Here is a 24,848-nt window from a genome sequence, read left to right on the forward strand (position 1 = left end):
CTCGATACTCGATTTCGATACTATTTACAAACACCCATTTATCGAACAAGTTTATTCAAAAATAACATTCCTCAATTTATATTGCAAAAATTAAATGTTAAGAATTAAGTGTATAAAGTGCTTAAACCTTTCAAGTATCAGCATTTTTTAAAACGTGCATACAAAAACTGGTGAAAGTTAACACTTTAAATCATGATTTGTCCCACTATATATACACTATTTGCAGAGTGATGTTTTGCTGCTTAAACTCTGTTTAAGGTGCATTTTTGTCATAAGATGTAATGCCATATGTTTTGTTCTGTACTTTTGAACAACTCTGTTGGTCAATAAAGGGAGAAAACTAATTTCTCCACAGTAGGACAAAGGTACATCTACCGGTAATCTTAATAAAAACAGACTGGCGCACGGTAGTGACGTCATTAAAGCGCCGGTTAGATTAGCCGCGGCTAGTCTGTTTACGCCTAGAAATCCCAGACTCGCTCCAAACGAACAGGGGAATCATGTTAATGATTCCTAACAAAACCTTTCGACATTGAGATGTTTTGGTGCAGATAATGTCTTATTTCGAGGCTGCACCATGGGTGCCTGTCCGCACCCGTTATACGGATATACGCTGACGGCGATTCGCCGATGGATCTAAATACCCCGGGGAATCCAAGCAGCACCAAAGTTGTCAGCGTGAGTAAACAAACGTACTGCATGCTAGAAATTAAGTCCGGGTTGCAATAAACGGGAGTTTTCCTTTAAGCACATAAGCGTGAATATACAACTACGTGTCGGACTTGGTATGCTAATTAAGTTGGGCTGTGAAGCGCCTCCCAGATTCGCTGTTTATGTTTTTGTGTATTTATTTGGCAGACAAAACTTGGATTGGAGACAACTTGAGTGGGAAATTGCAATGTAGCCATGCGGCATCTTCTTCTTCTGTTTGTCTGGGAGGCGGAGGTTGCTTTACGGCATCTGGCTGTCGTGCGTGTCGGTGTACTTGAAGAAGGCTGTGTATAATAGTCCATAATATCGATACCACAGGGATGGAATATCTAATTTAGATACCACTTTTAGTATCGATTTATATCTGGGTATCGATTTTTTTGACAACTCTAATGTGAACACATGCTACTGGATGTTATAAAACCTGCTTATTAGTTGAGATGTTTCACACGTTGAATTCTATTTGGAGTTTTTTATTTGTTTTAGCTGTAGAGCCTTGAATGAACAACCTTCACAAAATAAAAAACCTCTGAGTTTACTGTGGGCTTTAGTGATATTTATGCTGAAAATGTTGGTAAAACTTTTATTCACAAGTGTAAAAATCACCAGCAGCAACAACCTGTAGCACTTCCAGAGCATCCAACAAAAAATTCTTAAGGATTTTTTTATTTCTCTTGAAATAACTGAGTAATTAGAAACTAATAGTGATTTATGTTATAATGACACATTTATGAGGATGAACACATCTCAAGGTAACATCAGATCACTCAAAACAAATTAAGGTGCTTATCCTGTGATGGTGGCAGCATGGTCATGGTTGGTTGCAGCATTTCGTAAAATGGGGATGGGTTTTGCTAACATCCTACGTTTCACAAGATTTTCCACAATTTAATGAACTTGCTGCAGCCTCCATGTTTGTATGATGAAGCAGACAGGTGGAGGTAGAGATGGGGAGGTTCAGTGCAGACTTCTAGCTTCTGAACATTTAAACACAGAGCTCAAATTTTACAGCAGAATAAAATTCAAATAGCATCTGTGGTTTTGGAGAACAACTTAACATTAGGTTTTGTTGGCACATGATTGACCAGAACGGCAAGAAAAAATCTAATACAAAGAGGAAGGTGCTAGCTTTAGCCTCTCTTTAGCTAACTCAGAATGGCCTTCACATTAATGGCATTTCTTAGTTATGTTACTATTATTTTTATTTTGCATATCACCAAAGTCTGCAAAGTTGGCTGGAAGTCAGTTGCCAGTATGTCTAGTTTTTTTCAGACATTAAGCATCTGATAAATAACACCAAGTTCAAAGAGGCAATAGCAGAATCAGCTGTTTGGCAGGAAGGCTTTGGCTTGTTTTTCATAGGCTCAACCCACAGACTCGGCGCTGCTGGTCTACCAACAAATTATTTTTCTTCACAAATGTGGCTTTGATTAAAAGACATTGGAACTGGCTTCTCAACATCATAAGTTATAGCCTAGGAATGTTGTTGGTACAAAGAAATAATCAACCAAACACATGTTTTTCCATTTTGTGCCAATTTAATCTTTGGTTAGATGAGGAATGTTAGTTAAACTCATCATGTTATGTTTGGAACCACAATAATAGTGTCTCAACTGTTACAGAGACATGTACTTATCAGCATGGAGTTCAAGAGATCAGTTATTAAGGGAATGGGATATTAACAAGTTATCTTTTGATGCCAGTAGGTGAATAAGAGTGTTGACACGCTGCAGTAGCAGCTCCATGTTCATGCTGAGTTTCTTTTAGTCCTGATGATGAAAGGACTACATGTTAAAATGTGAGCTTACTCTTCACTAGAATGTAGAATATGTTTGATTGTGTGTGGAAAGCATTAGTTTCTGTTGTTGTTTTGATGGTTTCATTGGCAGGTGTAGTCTGTTATGTACTACAGATAGAAACAAGGAACATGGTTTTAATCACTAAAGAGGGGTCTTCAAACCGGAGTCCACGAATCCCCGGGTCTCCACGAGCAACCGTTTGGGGGACCGCAAAACACATTGCGTTTTCACGCGGTTGAGTTAATTAGCATAATGGAAAAAATATTTTGGTCTGGCAACATCTTTTATGTGAAAACCCACACCAGTTAAAATAAGTAAATAAGCCAGCAGAATAATGGTGTTTGTCTTTTGAACTGAGTAGTGTTCAGGAGAGTTGGAGTTCTTTAGCGCAAAAAGATGGGTGGGGAATGCGCAGCTACGATGACAGCATTTGGACAGCGGATCAGTCTGTGTTTCTCCAGAGGTGTCACAGACACGGAAAGTTCTATATAAAATCTACAATCTAAAACCATGATCAGTACACCATCAAGGGTCATTCCCAGGAAGGCTGACTGGTGTAGGAATTCTTATCTGGAGGATGCTGGGTAAATAAGTGGTCGGGAATCAGAGCGCGGGTCGGAGTCCAGACAACAGAAGAGCTGTAGAGGTCCTTCATGGGAAAGGCAGGATGATACGGCGATTAAATTTAAGAAAGTATTTCATTTATTCCGAGTCTTGTGTTGTTCCTAGAAGGGTTTTATTGCCATGTGTGCGAGAAATTACAACATTAGGAAATTGCTGCTTGGTGCCAAAAGAAAGATACATTTCTGTTATTTTCAAGACAATTTGAGAAGAAATCTTTCAAGTCACAGTTTTTTTTTTTAAATTCCCATTTAAAATCTAGTGAGTCAAAAACAAATGTGCTTCAGATATCCACCATTACCTGTTCTGGATTCTCAACACCAGCAGTGACTAATAGAGGTGTGAATCTTACAACTCACAATTGAATTTGATTCTGATTCTTGGGGTGAAGATTCGATTCAAAATTGATTATTGAATCGAATCAAATCACAATCAGTACTCTTAGTAACAAATAGTATTGCCTACTTCAGGATTAACTACTGTCTGTAAGTTAAAAATCTGCCAGGTGTGTGATGTAGTGAGCTGTGAATGCTAGTGAAGGCTTGAGTTGCTCTGGAAGTCCACGCATCAGTTGCTTAAATGGTACAGTATGGAAGCTATTGACTGACAAACAGCATGAGCAGAGAATAAGTTAAGAAATGTTTGGAATACTTTGGACTGAATCAGAACCTTTAAATCGATGGAAAAGAATAAGAATCTCAATTCAGAAGTGAATCAAAAAAACTTTTTGGCACCTCTAGTAACTAAAGAAACGCCCAGTCAGCGAACTCCAGGGCAGGTCATTTGTTAATTACTAAAATAATGTTTTATCATTTAATTTTATTTTGCCAGCTAAAGGTGGATAAAAAAGCACACTGAAACTTGGACAAGGCTTATTTTACCTTTTGTTTTTAGTGTGTAGTTTTTAGCATCAGTGCTACTTGATTCGATTTTAAAGACATTATAATTGAGATTAATCATTTACAATCATTACCCACTAAAAGCTTCTTGTGCAGAGACCATATTTTATCTAAACAGTATTTTATGTTTTTGGAATATTAATGGCACATCAGCAACTTCTACTACAAATACTTGCCATGTTATGCCATGCACATGGTGTTTTTGTGGAACCCCTCTTGATTGTGAGCCTGCTACCCGCTAGCATTAGCTAATCTGCTAGTAGTTGCGCTTTTGATCTCAAACCGTTTCTGCCTTTGTGTTTTTGCTGGCTTCTGTTTTCCTCCCCACCACCTAGATTAGCTCATCGTGCGTCAGTAAGCAACTTACTGTTCTAAGTGTGTTGTTCCTCATCTAAACACTGACTTTCTCTCTTTCTGATCTTCTCTGTTGCTGACTACACATGAGATGCGCACATTGACTGTTAAAAAAAAGGTTGCCAACACATTTCGTTATTGTTTTTTATTGATTTTATTGATTGGCTGCTGCAGCCCTGGATGGATGGATGGGTGGGAGGGTGGGTAGATGGATGGGTAGATGAGTGGATGGATGGATGGATGGATAGATGGGTAGATGGATGGGTAGAGGAGTAGATGGATGGATGGATGGATGTGGTAGATGAGTGTATGGATAGATGGATGGGTAGATGAGTAGATGGATGGATGGATGGATGGATGGGTAGATGGATGGGTAGATTGATGGGTAGATGAGTGGATGGATGGATGGATGGATGGATGGATGGGTAGATGAGTGGATGGATGGATGGATGGGTAGATGAGTGTATGGATGGATGGATGGGTAGATGAGTAGATGGATGGATGGATGGATGGATGGATGGATAGATGGGTAGATTGATGGGTAGATGGATGGATGGATGGGTAGATGAGTGGATGGATGGATGGATGGATGGGTAGATGAGTGGATGGATGGATGGATGGATGGATGGATGGGTAGATGAGTGTATGGATGGATGGATAGATGGATGGGTAGATGAGTGTATGGATGGATGGATGGATGGGTAGATGATTGTATGGATGGATGGATGGATGGATGGGTAGAGAAGTAGATGGATAGATGGATGGGTTGATGAGTGTATGGATGGATGGATGGGTAGATGAGTAGATGGATGGATGGATGGATGGATGGATGGATAGATGGATGGGTAGATTGATGGGTAGATGGATGGATGGATGGATGGATGGATGGATTGGTAGATGAGTGGATGGATGGATGGATGGGTAGATGAGTGGATGGATGGGTAGATGAGTGTATGGATGGATGGATAGATGGATGGGTAGATGAGTGTATGGATGGATGGATGGGTAGATGGATGGGTAGAGGAGTAGATGGATAGATGGATGGGTTGATGAGTGTATGGATGGATGGATGGGTAGATGGATGGGTAGAGGAGTAGATGGATGGATGGATGGATGGGTAGAGGAGTAGATGGATAGATGGATGGGTTGATGAGTGTATGGATGGATGGATGGGTAGATGGATGGGTAGAGGAGTAGATGGATGGGTAGATGAGTGTATATGGATGGATGGATGGATGGATGGTAGATAGATGGGTGGAGGAGGAGATGGATGGATGGATGGGTAGATGATGGGTAGAGGAGTAGATGGATAGATGGATGGGTAGATGAGTGTATATGGATGGATGGATGGGTAGATGGATGGATAAATGGCTATTGGAAGTTTAGGATTTAGGATTCTGAAATGTTTTATCCCATGTTCTGTGACAGGGTATTCTTTTAAATTGATGTGTTTTACTGGTAAATAACTTCCAAAACATCTGAATTGTTGAAATGTAAAAAAAATAAATAAATCGCGCTAAAATTGTGATCGCAATTTTGCAAAATAAATAAATAAATAAATAAAAATAAACAATCTTGATAGGATTTTTTTTCCCCATATTGCCCACCCCTAATTTGGAGTCTTATTTCCTGATATTTGGACATCTCGCCTCAGATTGGATATATGCAACGTGTCTTTACCACTGACTCTGTTTACTTAGCAAATTTGATGTCTTATCTCCACAAATAGCACAAGCCTGAAGAAGTTCTGCTGTGTGGTGGAGTTGCTAATGCGAATGATTAGCTTTTACTAGCTGAGACATTCTCAGCTGTTTCCTGGATGCTAAACCAAAAACAGCACTCCCCATCACGAGTTAAGATGGGTGAGTCCATGAATGTAAGTGACAGTGTGACGTAGATCTGTCAGGCTTTTCAAATCCTAGAGTTTTACTAGTATTTTCTATCAGAAGCTAATGCAGGAGACGGGTGTCTTTTTTCATGTTAAGCTTGCATGAAAAACGTAGTAACTGGTAAAATTCAGAAATTATCAGTAAAAAAGAAAAGTTTTTTCAGTGTTCCACACCTTTAAAGTAATTCAAGCTGACACCTGTCCTACTGCTAAGAAACTGCTAAAAAAGTAGACCATGAGTCTTCACAGGTGAATTTTCTCAACACGTGACATGCTGTTAATTATTAAATGCTCAAAAAAGCAGTAGGGTAGCTGCCTCAAATAGTTCCCCAGTAACAATTTCCCATTTGCTGCTTGCCTGTTTGTGTTGTTTGTTGATTTTGTTCAGTAATAGTAGCTTCAATTCTATCTAATATATATATATATATATATATATATATATATATATATGTGTGTGTGTGTGTGTGTGTGTGTGTGTGTGTGTGTATATATATATATATATATATATATATATATATAAATATATATATATATATATACACATACAATTTATACATACACAAAATTGGAATGTAACATTACACTGAGCTTAAAAAAGTAACATAATCCACAAACTTACATGTTTTAAAAGACATTTTACCCTTTTGCTTCAATTCTCAGGTCCGTCTATGATCCTAAAGCTGATTGTTATTATTGCATGTATGAGAAGTGCTTACCTCCACACAGACTTAGGAAGTTCCTACCATCCCCCTGCTTATCTGTATGCAGACACCAGAGTGACGCCAGCAGGTCAGGACTTGCAGAAGACTAACCAGAGTACTGGTATTAAACTTAATAACACTTAACTTGTCTTATTATTTATAAGATGAGGTTATTTTTCAGGATAGGTGTTACTATAAGTCAGCTATAACTGCAGAGGAGCCCGTTTCACCAGAAATGAATACAGTTAAATGAACCTTTACATTGTGGTTAATTTATTTTAAAAAATCATCTTAACTCACACTTTGGGATTCTGCCCCAATTCATAAAATGTGTTTAGAGTCCTGAAATCAGTTGTTTAATCAGTCAATATGTAAATTAGAGGTTTCTGCTCAGAACTGAAGAGGTGAGGGATTTACCATTTGCTGTTGAACAGAATTTTTTTTATCTGAGCTGATCAGATGGTTGCAGACAGACATATTTCAAAAGACTACCACCCAGCATGCCTTGTGGCACATCTATTGGATCATTGTGGAGTGTTGTAAACTGACAACAATGCAGTATGCATTCATGAAGTCATGGGAAAATTTATTTTCCAGACTAACTTGAAAATCAGACATTTATCGTTATTAACCCTTTGGAGGCAGGCGTTGCAGATTTGCAACGTTAAAACTAGGGCCCGACCGATATGCTTTTTTTGGGACCGATACCGATATAAAACTTTTAACAAAGGCCGATAGCCGATATAATGGCCGATAAATCTCCCTCACAAAAAAGGAAATAAATACAAATGTTCTTAAGATTAAACCCTTCATTCTCTGCCTTTTTGATGCTAACTTATTTCTATATTACACACCAGAGAACTGTCTCAATAACTCACTAGGGTTTCCAAGTAATGCAAATAAGATTTATTTTGCTATCTCAAAAACAACAGAACACACAAACTCAGTCAGTATAAATCTAACATTCAAGTTTTTTGTTTTCTGAGTCTGTGGAGTTCATAAAGCTGGCGCCATCTGCTGGATAGATAGCGCAATATCGGCCATACCGGCCGTCTTTTTGGCCGATAGCCGATAGTGTTAATGACCCCTATATCGGCCGGCCGATATATCGGTCGGGCCCTAGTTAAAACCTACCTACCTGGTTACTCCACATACGTATTTCATGAGCATTTTTTTACTCAGAAGTGCCCCTGAAGTACTTAGTTGTTCGTCCTTTTATCAAAACTTACTTTGAGCCTGAGAGGGTTAAAATTTCTGGCTTTCACCAATATCGTTTTTCCCGTGTCACGTGAAAACATCACTCAACGTGATACATGTGACAGCCCCAGCTAGTGGACAGCTTTTGTTTCTGTGCTTACATGTAATTGTCCATTTAACGATATTGAAGTGAAATCCTCAATCGTGATATTGATTTTAGGCCATATCACCCAGCTCTTTTCTAGATTAAGATGCATTGGCTGGATTCTTTTGCTGTTGGGCTTTTTTCCATGTCATCAGCTTACACATATCAAGCTGTGTGTCTCCTAAATACAGAGGACAGAAGGGCTGTCGCGATTGAGGAACTCCCCCTGCGGTGAGTCAGGGCAGTTCAATATTGTGATATGCGATATTATTGCACCTCGTTTTTATTTATGTACTTGGCAAATTTGTTTGTTAATTACTAAACTCATGGCAATATTTCCTTTGAAACATTGTGCTTACACATTTAAAAAATGTTAGAAAAAAATACATGGCCATTTTTAACACTTTATTGAATGCAGATCAAAGGGCAGTAACCGCATTCTCTGACTGAACTTAAAAACAACATTCAGGAGGTTTAACTTTGAAATGCAAATTTGGCTGCAACATCTAACAGAAATAAAAAAAAAGTGCCCTACTATCTCCTCGATCAGCGCAGACTTTACCTCTCAGCATGCGCTGTCGCGAGATTTAATCAAGTGCGGTAATTGCGGTGGCACGTCATGCAGCGCGGTGGGTTTCTTAATATCGCGATATATTGTTCTTGCGATTATTGTGACAGCCCTAACTGGCAGTATTAAGAGTTTATCATTTTGTGTAATCATGTTGCATCCAAGACAAGAGCGCCATGAGAGGACTTTGGTGTTTAAGTTTAAATCACAGAAAGTTGCTTACAGTGTGTGTGTGTGTGTGTGTGTTTGGGGAGACCTTTGAACGTTACACAGCAGATAAAAGTCTTGAGCGTTTGTAGTACCACACAGACAACAAAGTCCTCCACTGACTACCACAGTCTGTAACTCGGTCGTACCGAAGCTTCAGAAGCCCTAGAAACCAGATTCTCTTGGTAAGGTGGTGGTTTGTCACTCGTTCTAAAGAATATTAACAAAACATAATTAAGTTATTACTTGCTTTTAAAAAATTGATTAATGATGTTTTGTTTTTATTCAACACACTGTCAATTTAAAAATATTAATGACTATTTGTTACTTCAAAATTGATAATAAAATAAGGTTTTTAGCTTTTTAAACACAATTTGAATCAAGAAGCGTTGCTTTTGTTTGACTAGTGGTGAATTATTAGCCCAGCCCAAACTATGTTCTGGTTCTTCCATAAAAAGTCTACACCTGACATGATTTTTACAATCAGTTTGTTCAAACTTTTACCATTGGGTGTTAGTTTTTATGTCTGAGCCGAAGCTTAATTAGAGGGAAAAATTCTGTTGCTCACTCCTCTCCTTGGTTATCCGTTTCACTCCCTCCTACTTGGCCCAGTTTTGCCAGTAACCCCTCTAGCCTTTCTTAGAGTGTGCTCAGTGCACCGTCATGAGCTGCTGAGGAAAGGCTTCAGTCTTTTTCCACGATCAAGTGTCTGAGCCTTTGTATCTGTCACGAGCTCCTCACTGCCATACAGGTCAGGGTCAGTGCTGCTTTCCTCTGTGTGCTTTTTCTAGGTTCTAATCTTCTTTAGTTGTCATTTCCATTTTGGAAAGTGATTAAGTCTTTTATCTGTCAACTTAAATTTTCATGCTCTTCCAAAATTTTTCCTGAACCACTCTGTCCCAGTTTATGATAAAATTGAGGTTTTAAACTGTTTTAACAAGCCTTTAATCTCATCTGGTTCAGTGTCTACTTCTACTGGAACACCCCTTGTGTCCCCCTGCACCGATTCCCATATGACCCCTGGTGCCTTGTTCTAAAATAAAATGTTTTATTTTATTTTAATTACCTTAAAAGACTCAAAGTCTCTTTTTACACTTTATATTTATTTAATCAGGATCGTTGTCAAGTCGACGCCAGAAACAATGAAACACAACTTGAATATTAGAGGAACAACAAGGCTTTATTCAACCAGCATTCATACAAGTTATCAATCATGAACAAAACATTTCTCTTACCGTTGCTTATGGGTGGAGAGCTGAACACCCCAGTTAGAAAACGTAATCCATGAACCTCGTCAAATAGAATCCTTCAAACAGCTCTAACAGCTCTGAGCTCTGCTCTGCTCCTTATACATTCCCTGATGTGCGTGCAAAGCTGCACACCTCCACCAGGATTACCTTGATTACATCCTCATGATCACATTATGTTCGGCTCTCCTTGATTACATCCTCATGATAAGTGTGATTGACAAACAGTAGTGATCAATAACTTGTATAAAGCAATTATACAACAGATGACAAGTTCATTTTTATTACATTCCACTCTTGAACTTTTCATCTAATTTATGTAACATATCCATCACCATTTCCCCATCAAAACCAACGTCATTTATAACATACCTTGTAGTTCCACTTTAATTTTCATCGTAGTCTTTGCATTATTACCCAATTTATTTCTCTTCTTAATCGAATAACATACCAACAAATAATAAGATTACACAATGTTAGAATGCTGATTATAATTAATGCTGCAATCATAGGTGGAATTAGCACTTTATTAGCGGTACTCGACATGCCTGTAAATATATCCCACCAATGATGAGCGGAAGCCTGTTCAATTAATGTAGCAACATGTTTTATTTCCCCTTGTGTCACAAGAGTAGACACCATGAGCCTGGAAAGGTTGGACCTATGAGAGTCAATCAATTTTGCCACTTCAGTGGAACCATCCAATGCGCATTTGAATCGTTCCAGTGAGAGTGTCCAAGGGGAGTGTAAAACCTCCCATTGTATCTTAGTCAGCCGACTAGATACAGTGTAATTACTCAACCAATAGGTCACGTTATTCCATTCCCACATATGTATACCCTTGAGACAACCTGAAAAGGGAACTGAAGGTACCTGTGGGGAATTGGTCATTGTAGCCACGCATAAGGTGTTAGGACCCACCTGCCAAAACTGTTCCTCTGGGGGTGTGACCGTCCAATCACAGAGTACGACCCTTGAATCAGTGAAACATGGATTGCTATGTCCTTTTACCAATGGGCAGGCTAAACCCTTATCAGTCTCATCACAGTGTTTTACTTCATATGTTCGATTTGTTTTAACATCCCACCACTCTCCACTAACATGGAGATACCAAAACCCTTTAGTGGTTATCACCGGCAGTATCTGATATCTACACACAGTCATTACTGATGTCATATTATACTGATCCCAGTATCCAGTACACATAGATTTATTACAAATCGTCATTTCTGCATGTAGCTGTAGCCATAATGAACTACTGATGTTCCATAATGTTCGCTATGCATGATAGTTATTACTCATTACCTGTATTTGAAACCTATTTCTCTGTGTCTCAGCATGAATAGTCTGCAAGGAACAGACTGTCCAATTACCTATGTGTGACAAATTATGCAATGCATCATAAGTTTCATTCCAAAGCTTTAGATTCCATTTAAATACACTTTTCCACACATCACTTCCTTCTAGCTGACTAGATACAGTCGAAGGCATCCATCTTGCAGTCTTGGTGACAGCTTGTGCGGTGTATTCTCCAGTGTTGGACAGCATAGTTCGTGTTACCTCATTGTTTGCTGTGTTAGCCAGACCATACAAAGTTCCAGTTCCTCCTAGCACGGTGTCATACCATGCTCGCCTCCTCCTGTTGCAAGGCGGAATAGGAGGGAATTTCACAGTCCATCGCACATATTCGGCTACCCTTATTTGTCCCATTTGTTGACAAGTGTGAACCAGGGGAGCTACAGCTGTCTGCGTAGCTCTAGCTGTGTCGGGCAGCACCCAGAATATGTACAAATAGGCGCGTCCTCCTGTGATTACAGTTCCATTCCTGATCCGGAAATCGCGATCAACCTTCATACTCCAATTTGTGCCATTTTGTATGCAAGTACCATTCCCCTGATGGTATGCACAGATGCACGCTGCAGAATTAAAGGTTACTGTTGATCCTTGAACCAACACCCCCGGGCTGATCACCCTTCCTCGGATTTTAAGACATCCTCTGCACCGGTACATCTTACCGGTAGATGTTAGGTTTCCCAAGTAGCAAGCGTCATTTGCTCTGCATGTGAATGTGCCTTGAGTGCGGTTGGACATACTGCTAACCAATTCCAGATGGCCCATGACCCCTTCTTCCAACACTTGTCCTTCCGTGAGCCCCCAACAGAAATGTGCCCTCAGTGCGATGACAGCGAGGACATGGAGGACGATGACCAAACATCCGACACCACCAGGTCCGCGGAGCCCATCCATCGCCTCGACAAGGGTTCAATCCTTTTGTAGGGGAAGGGGACCCAGTCAACCACCGTCACTCAGACACCCGCCTATGGGATACATATAAAACTGCAGATAGAATGACAAGCATTAATTTTCTCTCCTGTAACATTTGTTTATCGGAATATTAATCCATTTTTCCTCTCCGGGGAACAATACACTTACCACAGCATCTTTTCCCTGTGCAATAATCTCTCCAGCTCTGGGAGGACCATTGAGCTGCTCCACCCACACTTTTGCCCCCGCAGTAAAGTCTGATGATTCAAACCCAGTTTCACCCCTCTGAGTGATAGTGGTAGGTTTAGTAATCTCTTCAACTTTGGACATTACACACCGTTTGATTACTAACTGAGCTATCTTGTCTCCTTTTTCCAGTACCAACGGTTCTTTACCTGTATGCTGACACACCACACCTATTTCCCCTTGATAGTCTGAGTCTATTACCCCAGCTAAAATGGTTAGACCCCTCAAAGCTAAACCACTTCTTGGACACACATGAGCATAAGTTCCTGGTGGACATTGTATTCCCAATCCTGTTTTTACCACTGTCACTTTATTGGTTACTAAAGTGATGCTTTCCAAGATTTTAAGATCTAATCCCACAGAGCCCGCAGTTGCTCTAACAGGGAGTTCTGCCTCAGAAGTTAGTTTCCACATTCGTATAGGAGGGTCAGTAGAAGTTGTTTCCCTTCCTGCCCTGGCAACCATTAGCATCAGTGGAGTAACTCCATCCCCCACGGGTCTGTTATTTAACTGATGTACTGCCCTAGTCAGATTTTCTCTCCATTTGTCCAAAGAATTAATAACCGATAGTTTCCTTAGTTTCTCTTTCAGTAACCCATTCATTCTCTCAATGAGTCCACTAGCTTTCGGGTGATATGCTACATGATAGATCCATTCTACCGCGTTGTTCTCTGCCCATTCTTTGACCTTATTTCCAGTGAAATGGGTACCATTATCAGTCTGAACCTGCAAAGGTAGTCCATAATAGGTCTCTATTAATGACAGACATTTCAATGTAGCCTCCTGATTGGCGTTATGACACGGATGCACCACCAGTACCCCTGACACCGTATCCACGGCTGTGCATGCATACTTACAGTTTTTACTTTTTGGCAATGGTCCAATGAAATCAATCTGCCAACACTGTCCCGCTTGTTTACCTCGATGTATCTGTCCCTGTATATGTCGAGGGATTCTCTTTTTCTGATGTTGACAAGGTTCACAATCTTCTATGGCAGTTTTAATATCATCAATGATGAGATCTATTCCTCTGTCCCTCGCCCATTTCAATGTTCCCTGCACACCCCAATGTCCAGCAGTAACGTGAGCCCATTTGGCTAATCCAGGACTTGATTGTCTTACAGCCTGAATTTTCACTATCTTATCTACAGTCTGATTATGCAGGGATTCAGGATCATTGTTATTAGTATGAGCATCCACATGTAATACTGACACAGGAATATTTTGGCATTTCTCCCAAATGTCCTTCCATAGGTCAGCTCCCCAAACTTCTTTTGAATGTATCTTCCATTGTGTAGCATGCCAAGTTGGCATCCAAGTTAACATTCCTTGGGCTACTGACCAGGAGTCAGTATAAATACTTACTCCCTGCACCCCAGCCGCCATTATTACCATGTGTACTGCTTTCAACTCCGCCCATTGACTACTCTTTCCTGTCCCTGTGAGTTCCATAACTTGTTGTGTACCAGGGTTAAATGCCCCAGCCTTCCATTTCCTGGTTCCTGCCACATATTGACAGGAACCATCAGTGAACCAGGCTCGCTCCTGCTGCTCTGGGGTGAGTTCGCTCCATCTTACCCCCAGTTTCACAGGAGAATCCTGGATTGGTTTTACCTCAAAAGGCACTTCATCCATTTCTGGAACGTCTGCCACTTGCTCGTGGAGCATTGATACTCCTTTTTCTACAATGTTTCCCTTTATTTTATCAGGATTGCCATGAATTACCGAGGCCTCCGCCCCAGTGTCAACCAATGCCATTACTGTCTGTACTGATTTTTTCCAATAAATCTGTAATTCCACATGTGGTCTGATATCATTTATTGACCATCCTGAGGCACTGGCAACAACCTGAGCTTGACCTTCATCCTATTCATCATCATGTTCCCTTCGGTGCTGTTTTTTCTTTCTACGCTTCACTGCCGCCACCTGATAACACTCATCTGAACTCTCCTCCTCTGAAGATTCCTTGGGAGGGGCGGAAGGTTCAGCAGGCTTCGACGCCACCTCCCTGATCACATTCTGCAACATTCCAACCAATTCTGACACAGACATCCTGTCGTCCTTTTCAGGACAATGTCTGAACTGACAATGGACCTTCAGTCCCATTTGGCTGCATTTCTCCATCAATGCATTAGTGGGCAATCCATCAATCTCCTCAAACGGCACTCCCGCTTGTCGCAGTGCCCTCCACAGATCTGTTCTAGAGGGGCCCATTGCCCCCCCTTTACGACCCCTTGAATGTGGATCAATCCTGGGTTTATTTTCAGTTCTAGCTCCCTCTCTCCTCGTCTCAGACCAATCACCCAGCGTGGTGAGTTCGCCAAGACGATCTTTTATCGCGGCAAAAGTCTGGTCTGCCGCGCCAAACAACAAGCTGGTCACCATGGGTTTATAATGTGGTGGGGCATGTCTGATGAGGTGATCTCTAGTTGCCTTAGAGATGTTACAGTCCACCACTCCAGCTCCCCCGTTTCGAGCCACTTGCTCTCTAATAGTGAGTCTGGTGAGCCGCTGAATGGCATCTCTCACTGTCTGCCATTGCCCTTTAATCTCAGACCAGTCCGCCGTGGTAGGATAGATTACATGACATGCCAGAGCATATGCATCCCCCACATTGAAATCTTCATCAGCTGGCAATGCCCGGACTGTAGCCCGGTATTCAGCATTTATCTGTGCATCAGTACTTAATCCTGAAAATCTCATGGCATCACCGGCATCTATGGCTATATCACACGCGCCATCCTCCATAAGGCGATTAAGCCAGGAGTCAGTTGGTTCGCCTGGGCGCTGTTTCAGCTTCCCATTCATGTGATTTAACTCATCTTGTGAATAATCCTCTAGCGTTGTTAGCAGCCTAGGGGCGGGTTGTGGCTGCTGTTGTAACATCCTTCTTATATTACCCGCCTCATCGAGTTCCGGCCGTCCCTGATCATCCACCATATCTACCAGTATTGGTGGAATAATTTGCTGTTCTCGCCGACGCCTAGTAATAGGTCTTTGTTCTGACATCTTTATCCCCTGTAATGATGGATACAAGGGCTGAGGTGGTGGGTCAGGTTTAATCGCCCACTCCTCCTCCTCATCATCCCCCCAAAGATCCCCGTTCCATTTCTCTGGGTTCCAATCTTCACCAACATTCTTTACAAACGCCCGGATCTGAGCAGGACCTGCTCTACGAGGTCGCTTCTTTTCCTTCCTTTGCGCTCGAGACACAAAAGTCAGCGTTTTATCCAAAACATTCTGAGCATGCTTTAGCTCTTTCCCCATCACACACACTCCCTGCTCAAACTCTGAGCATGATTTCTCAACTTCTTCAGCATGGATTTTCTCCTGCGCCGCTCGCTCTCTACAACTGCTCAATTCTAACTCCTGTTTTTTCCATGCTTCTGCAAAAAGCCACATCATATCTCTCACTCCTGCCAGCGGCGCTTTTTTTTTAACTTCTATCCGCGTCAAACGGTCCAGCACCACGGCGGGGCTGACCACTCCATTTAACTCTCCCCACGGCCCAGGGCGTCCACCGCGCTGCCTTAACATATCACCAATGGATCGGAACTCCTCCGTTTCCCAGCCGGGAATCGGCACGGGAATCGGCGTTCCCTCCCCAGAAGCACTCGGCTCCTTTTTGCTTCTCCAAAAACACTTCATTGTTGCTGGAATAGCTTGACTGATCCTGTTCGTGACGCCAAAAAATGTTCTAAAATAAAATGTTTTATTTTATTTTAATTACCTTAAAAGACTCAAAGTCTCTTTTTACACTTTATATTTATTTAATCAGGATCGTTGTCAAGTCGACGCCAGAAACAATGAAACACAACTTGAATATTAGAGGAACAACAAGGCTTTATTCAACCAGCATTCATACAAGTTATCAATCATGAACAAAACATTTCTCTTACCGTTGCTTATGGGTGGAGAGCTGAACACCCCAGTTAGAAAACGTAATCCATGAACCTCGTCAAATAGAATCCTTCAAACAGCTCTAACAGCTCTGAGCTCTGCTCTGCTCCTTATACATTCCCTGATGTGCGTGCAAAGCTGCACACCTCCACCAGGATTACCTTGATTACATCCTCATGATCACATTATGTTCGGCTCTCCTTGATTACATCCTCATGATAAGTGTGATTGACAAACAGTAGTGATCAATAACTTGTATAAAGCAATTATACAACAGATGACAAGTTCATTTTTATTACATGCCTCTTTTAACTTTGTTCGGTTTACTGTGGAGCAAATACATAAAATTATTAAAACTCTGGATCCCAGAAAACCATCTTGTCCAGACATGGTAGAACGTTATTTTTTGACAATGGCTGCTGATTTCATAGCAGAGCCTCTTACAGTTCTTTTAACCTTTCTATCAAAAACAGACAAATACCATATGTTTGGAAGTCTGCTTTTGTGTTTCCTTTACTAAAAGGTGGTGACCCAGCTCTATTAACAAATTACAGACCAATATCTAGTCTGTGTGTCCTGGCAAAACTTCTAGAGACCCTAGTAAGTGAATAATTGAAAGACTGTTTATATTCAAAGGACCTTCTCTCAAGTCTGCAGTCAAGGTTTCAGAAAAAAGTGCAACACCATCACTGCAGCTACACAGGTGATCAATTACATACTTGTTGCTCTGGATAAAAAACAGTACTGTGCTTCACTTTGTATTGATCTGTCAAAGGCCTTTACACTGTGGACCATGCTGTTTTAAAACAAAAACTCCTTTGTTTGGGATTGTCTGAACATGCAATTTTGTGGTCCACAGACTACTTGAAGGACACAACTCAGTGCATTAAATGTGATGGGTTGTCCTCTGAATTTTTGAGTGTCCACAAGGGAGTACCACAGGGTTCAGTCTTGGGACCCCTCATGTTCATTATGTATATCGTTGACAAAATGTGTCAGATACTAATAGCTTTTACGCTGATGACACAATCATTTGCTGTTTTGGAACATCCCCCTCTAACGCTGTTGAATTCTTACAGAAAGCTTTTAATGAGGTCCAACAAACACTTCTGCAGTTAAAATCAGTCCTCAGTGCTGACAAGACTAAGCTAATGTTGTTTTCGAATTCTAAAAAAAAAGACCTCTAAGTATGCCCTCAGTGACCACTCTTGAAGGAAAAATCATAGAGGTCGTCCAAACATACAAATGGAGAAAAAAAAATCACGCTAAAATTGTGATGTCTGGCTCGATGACTCCCTCTCTTTCATGCCCCATATAGATAATCTTGTGAAGAAGCTGGGTTTCTTTTTTCAAAATACACTGTGTTTTCCTTTTGAGGCAAACAACGACTAGTTACTGCAACATTTCTGGATTATGGAGACCTTTTGAATATGAATGCCTTAGCACAGTGTTTTGGTAAGATTGATGTGGTTCGTGTCTCACTGAGGTTTATTACTAACTGTAGACCACTGACCCATCATTGTGAATTGTATTCTCCAGTGGGATGGCCTTCTATGTCCACCAGGAGGTTGGGACATTGGTACATCTTCATTAATAAGGCCATGCTTGGATTACTACTCACTTACATCTGTAACTTAGGCCTAGTCCACACGTAGCCGGGGTTTTTTAAAAACGAATATCCGCCCCTCCAAAAACTCGCATCCACACCACTGCGTTTTAAAAACAAACTCTGTCCACACGTACCCGGATAAATACGTTGTTAAGGACATGCCAGACCTGTAGGCGGCAGTACTTCCCCCGTTCTTAACCTCGTCCTTCGTCTGTGGTCTTCCGCAAGGAGCAGTAATTCCGCTTGCAAAAACAAACAAGCAGAAAGCGCTTGGACAATTGATGGATCGGGTAGTGACAGAGCGCAGCTCTGAAGGCTTCCAAGATGCCGGCTAGTGTAAACACAGGTCGCACACGTGATGTCAGCATTTTTTGTCGCGGAAAGTGACGTTGCGGACCTTAAAACTCCGGTTTTGTCTGTCCACACGCAGACACCCAAAACGGAGAAAACGCAGATCTTCACTTTGGCCGGAGTTTTTAAAAAGATCCGTTTTCGTGTGAAAAAACTCCGTTTTCGTGTGGATGACAGGCCAAAACGTAGAAAAATATCTACGTTTTGGCAGATCCCCGGCTACGTGTGGACAGGACCTTAATCTCATGGAGAAGTGGAACTTCTCACAGTCTGCAGTCAGTTGTTACTTTGTGTTCCGTTTACTCGCACAAAACTGGGCTAAAGGGCTTAAGTTCACTCTGCTCCTTCTGCATGAAACAGGCTGCAGGAAAACTGGAAATTAACAGATTTGATCTCCTTGACTACATTTAAAACCAGACTGAGAGCCCTTGAAACAGATTCCCTTTGTTCTGACTGCCTTCTGTAATTTTGTGCATGACATGTTTGCGGAACTGAAAAATGTGTAACTAACTTTTGCCGCCTCTTGGCCAGGATTCCCTTGAAAATTAGTTTTTTTTTTATCTCAATGGGCCTTCCTGGTTAAATAAATAAAAATAAATGTGATTTTGAACCACAGTACTCCACCAAATTTGCCTAAAAAGCAGAACTGTGGACGCCATTGATAGAACTTGGCTAGATACAACAATTCTCTTCAAAGACTGACCCATTCTTTGCTGAGAATACAGAGAAGGAAAAAAACACCAATGAGGACACCATTGTTGAAAACCAATCATGAAAAAGCCAGACTAGAATATGTCAAACTACATGTTAACAAGCCACAAAGCTTCTGGGAGAATGTCCTACGGACAGCTGAGACAAAGATTTAACTTTTTGCCAATTAAGGCACATCAGCTCTATAGGGAGCCTAATTCTCTTTCTGGTCGGCTCATGGGTCTCCGAAAGAATGAAAAAATGTAGCAAAATGCTTTAATTTTGTAAGACAAACACAACAGACCATTTTATTTCCATTAAAATATTTCAAGTTTACTTCATTGTTCAGTGAAAAAATTCAAGTGCAATGCCTTATGAGTATTTAACTTATGGATATTGGCCAGTAAAGCAAACAAAAATACTACAAAACTTTAAACATGCAGATGAATAAAACTACTAGCTATTTTTAGATTACATCCACATAGTAACAAAATGTTATTTAGCTTTTGTACTCCTTTTACTAGTGTGTGTGTATGGCTCCCTAAAGGGAAGGTTATGTATTGTTCTTTTTTTTTTACTCCATGTTTTTATCATTCTATTTATGGTCTTAGTGCTCTTTAAGCTGAGAGCTACCAACCAAATTTTGTTATGTGTATGCATAAAGACAATAAAGAATTCAATTCAAATGTGCAACTTTACACATGTTCCACAAAACTGTTATTGTCCCGTTACAGTTTTATCGATGTGGAAATAAAGTGCATTATGTTTCTTCATTAGTTAATTTCCAACAATAGAAAACTTTTAAAACATTATGTTGTGCTCATAAACCTCTAAAAAACACAGCTCAAGCTTTTATTCTCACTAAGTTACCTCTAGTGGTTTCATTTAAAGTGACTCAATGCTAACTTGCTAACAGAAAGATAATCCGATCGGTGTTGACGTTCAGTCTATTGTAAGAACTCATATAAGCAGATAGAGGTTTTTTTTTTTAAATTACCATTTGACTATTTACTGTTTGAAATCACTCTGATATCTTAATAGGTAACAATAAATGACTTATGGCCCAATTTTAGATTTACAGTGTCTGTGTTTGGTTTTGTCCTGGAATCCCTTTTCTAAATTAGAGATAAAACTTGGTTTCTGGTGGATTGATTTATCTCAGGAACATACCATCAGACCCTTAGATGATTTTTGCACCAACAGTTTTTAGCACAGATGTGAAAATGTTGGCATGTTTGATTTAAACACCGAGAGAAGTTTATTTGTATTTTGACAATTTGCAAGATTTAGCGCAGACTCTCTTTCTTATGTTGATTTAAATATTGAACTTGTTGGAGTGTAGGCGACGACAGAAACTTGCTACAATTTAGGTCTTGGTCTGTTCCATGAACATAATCTTAATATTTTAGATTGTTGTATTTTTAAATGTTGCACTTAACAATTCATAAGATGATCTAACCCTGTTTGCTATTTAAAATGTAATAAGATGTTCTTTTTACCTCCATCACAGGCTATTGGAGACTGACATCAAGTCGCGGTGCTCCATGAATGGATCACGGAGAAACAGTGGCTCCTCTCTTGTGTCCAGCTCATCTGCCTCCTCCAATCTCTCCCACCTGGAGGAGGACACGTGGATCCTATGGGGTCGAATTGTGAATGAGTGGGAGGAGGTGCGCAAGAAAAAGGAGAAGCAGCTTAAGGTGAGACCTACATGGAAAATATGTGAAAACGTTTGTTTTTAACCCCAAATTGAACAAGTTTACCTAGATCTTAAAAATCAGCTCAGATGATGAAACTGCAACTATGATTCTGATAACAAGCTAACAAATTGAACTAGCTCCTCTAAGAAAACCGGCTAGCAGAGCTTCTGACTGACAGTTTATGTGCAGCAGCAAATCAACTATCCTGATTAACAAGGTTATAAAAGCTCATAAAGGAAAAATCATTTTGATGTGTGGGGGAACTTTTCCAGGCCCTCTTTAGCCGGGGGGGGGGGGCTGTAGCCTTTTAGCTGGAAGCTAACCGGAGCCTGGGGCTAACACTAGCGACATGAAGGTGGGTTGGTTCACCGCCACTTGTCGGAGTCGGCCCGGTAAAAATGATTACCGACACCGAGCGGAGTCACGTTTACGTTTGAAAGCAGCGCTGAATCCAGAAACCTCAGCACAAAGTGCGTTCGTTGCTCTGAGCCAGCAAGACGAACAAGGGAACGGCGCCGCTAACTCAGTTCGGGTGTTGCTTTCCAAAAGGGTCTATGTAGGGGGCGGGCGTATTACGTGAACGGAACCATCTGATTGGCCGCATGTCAGAAGGACTACATTTGATTGGTCAAATAATACTTCCGCGTAAAAAACAGAGCTGGTTTACAAAAAGTTGATGTATGACACAGATGGAAATGTTTGAACCAAACATTTATCGCTGTTTTTGCCGTGTTTTGCGATGGGCCTATCGCACGTCCTGTTATCGCGATGACGATAATTTTTCGATATATTGTGCAGCCCTATATTAGGATAAGTTTAATATTCTATGGGCTGATGTTCGACGGTAGGACTAAAACATGATGTATCCAGCATCACGTTCATTGTTTTTATGTTCCTTTAAGTATGTAAGAAAGATGCATTTGCTGGTGGCTTTTATTATGAATCCCGTTATTTTCAGTGAAGTTGTGTCTTTGATGCTGTTAGAATAGTAAAGGTGGAAGTTGGACTCATTACACATAAAAGCTCGGTATTTTAGGATTTCTATCAAGTATGAACATGTTCCTAGTATCACAGCTGGCTTAACGTTAGCTAATTTTACATCAGCTGTAGGGTAGCAGCCAAATCAGAGGACAATTTCTCTCATCACATCTACTTTACCTTGAACTTTACAAATGGAGAAACTGGTCTTGAATATCAATCAGTCAATCAATCAATCAAAGCTTTATTTATAAAGCGCCTTCCGCAACCCTGTCAGGAAGCCCAAAGCGCTGAACATGGTACAGTTAAGTAAATATAGTGAATAAATCAACAATAAAAGAAATTCAAATTACAAAATACAAATTACAAAGTACAAAATGGAAATTACAAGATAGATGAAACATTCCGGTAAAATACAAATGTGTGAAACACATTTGGACTGAGTGGATGGATTGAGTGTACCAATGAAAACTGTGGAATGGATTCAACATAATAGAGGGAAACAATATAGTTTCCCTCAAGACTTTAATAGGATGTTAATACAGTTAAATTCCAGATGTGGTCTCTCTGGAGGCGTAAGACCCTCAAATGCTCTTTCACATGGAATGCTACATCTGTTGGACCTTCAAAACCATACTGTAGATTTTACATACAGATGTCACAAATAGGGGTGTAATGGTTCACGGGGGTCATTCGAACCGTTTCGGTTCGGGCAGTTTGGTTCGGTCCACTTGCGTACTTTTTATTTGTTCCATTAAATCATGAATTTTTCACACATTTGCGTGATTTAAGTGCACCGAAAGAAAGTTCCTCGGCAAGTTCTGCACGGGCGCTTAATGAGTGACGCATGATGACTGCATCTCTGTTTAAGAAATGTGATCTGCAAATTCTGATCAACGTCTTTCAGAGCGGATCAAACCAGTTGACTCGCTGGCTGTTTCTGTGGAGTCTGTAGAGACTCTGAACAGAGCATTGTGTCGCCTCTCCCTTCCTCTCTCACAGTGTGCAGGCACGCAGCGGCAAAAATGTAAACAAACGTGTCTGCTGAGCTTTTCCACTGTGACAACTGATGTAAATTTTTCATCTTACAACAAAAAATACGGCACAGAGGACGCTTGTTATTTAATACAAATTTTAAAGAAGAAACTGGGCGGTGTGAGGTGAGTTTTTAAGAAATAAAAACACGTCAAACACAACACTCGTCTGTATGAGTGTGCTGCGCAAATCATAGACAAATCATGAATACGAAGACACTCCATTGGGTGCTGGAGAGTGTAACAGCATCGTCGCCATGTTGGATGGGTCTCCTCTCTCTCCAAGGTCAATGCAGAGTGAGTAACTATGCCCGTTTCTGTGCAGCCTACGGTTACAACAACCAGCGTACTATTGAAAACTGATCATGTTGGATTACTAGTGACTTTTCTAGCCTACCTGATAGGATTTTACATTTAATATTTATTTTATTCAATTATGTTTACATCTTAATTATCATGCCGTACCTTGTGTTTGATTTTGTGAAAAAGCTTGATAAAATGTGGTTTTTAGTTGGGTAAGAACTTTCCTCAGTAGAAATGAATGCACTGGGGGCTAATCTATGTGAAATGGGGGTCGGCCACTGCGGCATTTCCAATAGACCGCACCAGTCCACGGGGCATCTACTTATATATGTCTGTGGCGCAAATACCCTGTGAAATAATGAAATACATCATGCAAGATTAGCAGCCTGTGATGACACCTGGTTCTGCTCACTATAGGAGCCGCTTCAGATATTAAATAAATAAATATTATCATAATGTACCGAAAATGAATCGAACCGAGCTCTTCAAAACACTGAACCGAACCGAATACGAGTTTAGCGTACCGTTACACCCCTAGTCACAAAATTTGATTTTGACACTGGATTAATTTTAAATTTTTAATTAACACTTTAGTTACTAGAGGTGTGAATCTTCACTTGTCTTTCGATTCGATTATGATTATTGGGTCAACTATTCAATTCGATTCGATATCCCGATGCATCACGATTATTTCATATTGATTTGTTTTCATCGATAAATAGAAGATGTCAGATAATTGCTTTTTTATTTTTTTTTTATCAAAAACGTAATTGGCACAACCTGCCATCCCTCAAAAGCTCTAAATTCACATCAGGTTAGGACAAAACATTTAAACATTTAAGATTTAACAAAGTAAAGCATCTGTTTCCTCGTTCAGCACCACGCCTCAGGCTGAGAAAACACGCTTTGCAAAATCTCACAAAATCTAAAAAAGTACTGAAAACCTACAGGACACATAATGTAATAATAAAATACACAATGGGTTCATATAGGAGTGTTTAATGTCTCTGAGCAGCTCTAGAGTCAAATATTTATGCCACAGGGTGTCAGAAATAACACCAAATGAAATGTTTGACTTAGTTTGTTATTTTATTTGAACCCAGTGGTTCGTTTCTGAAATGTTGGAGAATGAATCAAGTTCTGTTTGATGCAGAAAACAATAAAACATGAAACAAATTCTACACTCCCAATAATATTTAAGATGTGTGTTTTATTCTTTCTGATAATAACACCAGCAGAAGGCTGTAGGCTGGATTAGGATTAAATTACCCAGCTGATGGATCTCCTTCACTAGCCAGCTAGCTACAAACCTTTCCACTAACCTGTCCTGTGTGACCCTCACCCTTTCACCCTCATGTCCATGCTGTCTCTGGAGGAGCAGATAGGAAACAAGATCTCCTGTAACTTAAAAGGAACCAAAGCTTCCTCCCAGTTT

At 40.5% G+C, this 24,848-nt stretch overlaps 1 protein-coding gene across 7 annotated transcripts in view; it reads left to right on the plus strand.

Moving 5' to 3' along the window:
- The window catches only part of evi5b (ecotropic viral integration site 5b), an 86,829-nt gene that overhangs the window by 18,891 nt on the left and 43,090 nt on the right, over positions 1–24,848 (plus strand). For 6 of the 7 annotated variants that reach the window (XM_054749639.2, XM_015962316.3, XM_015962318.3 and 3 more), the window contains exon 3: positions 20,909–21,098. In XM_054749639.2, coding sequence (XP_054605614.1) covers positions 20,909–21,098 — 190 coding nt within the window. Of the gene's footprint in view, positions 1–6,886; positions 9,276–20,908; positions 21,099–24,848 lie in introns of those variants that run through there. The other variant, XM_015962319.3, reaches the window with a different exon arrangement.

The sequence above is a fragment of the Nothobranchius furzeri genome, chromosome 16 (assembly GCF_043380555.1).
Source record: "Nothobranchius furzeri strain GRZ-AD chromosome 16, NfurGRZ-RIMD1, whole genome shotgun sequence".
NCBI lineage: Eukaryota > Metazoa > Chordata > Actinopteri > Cyprinodontiformes > Nothobranchiidae > Nothobranchius > Nothobranchius furzeri.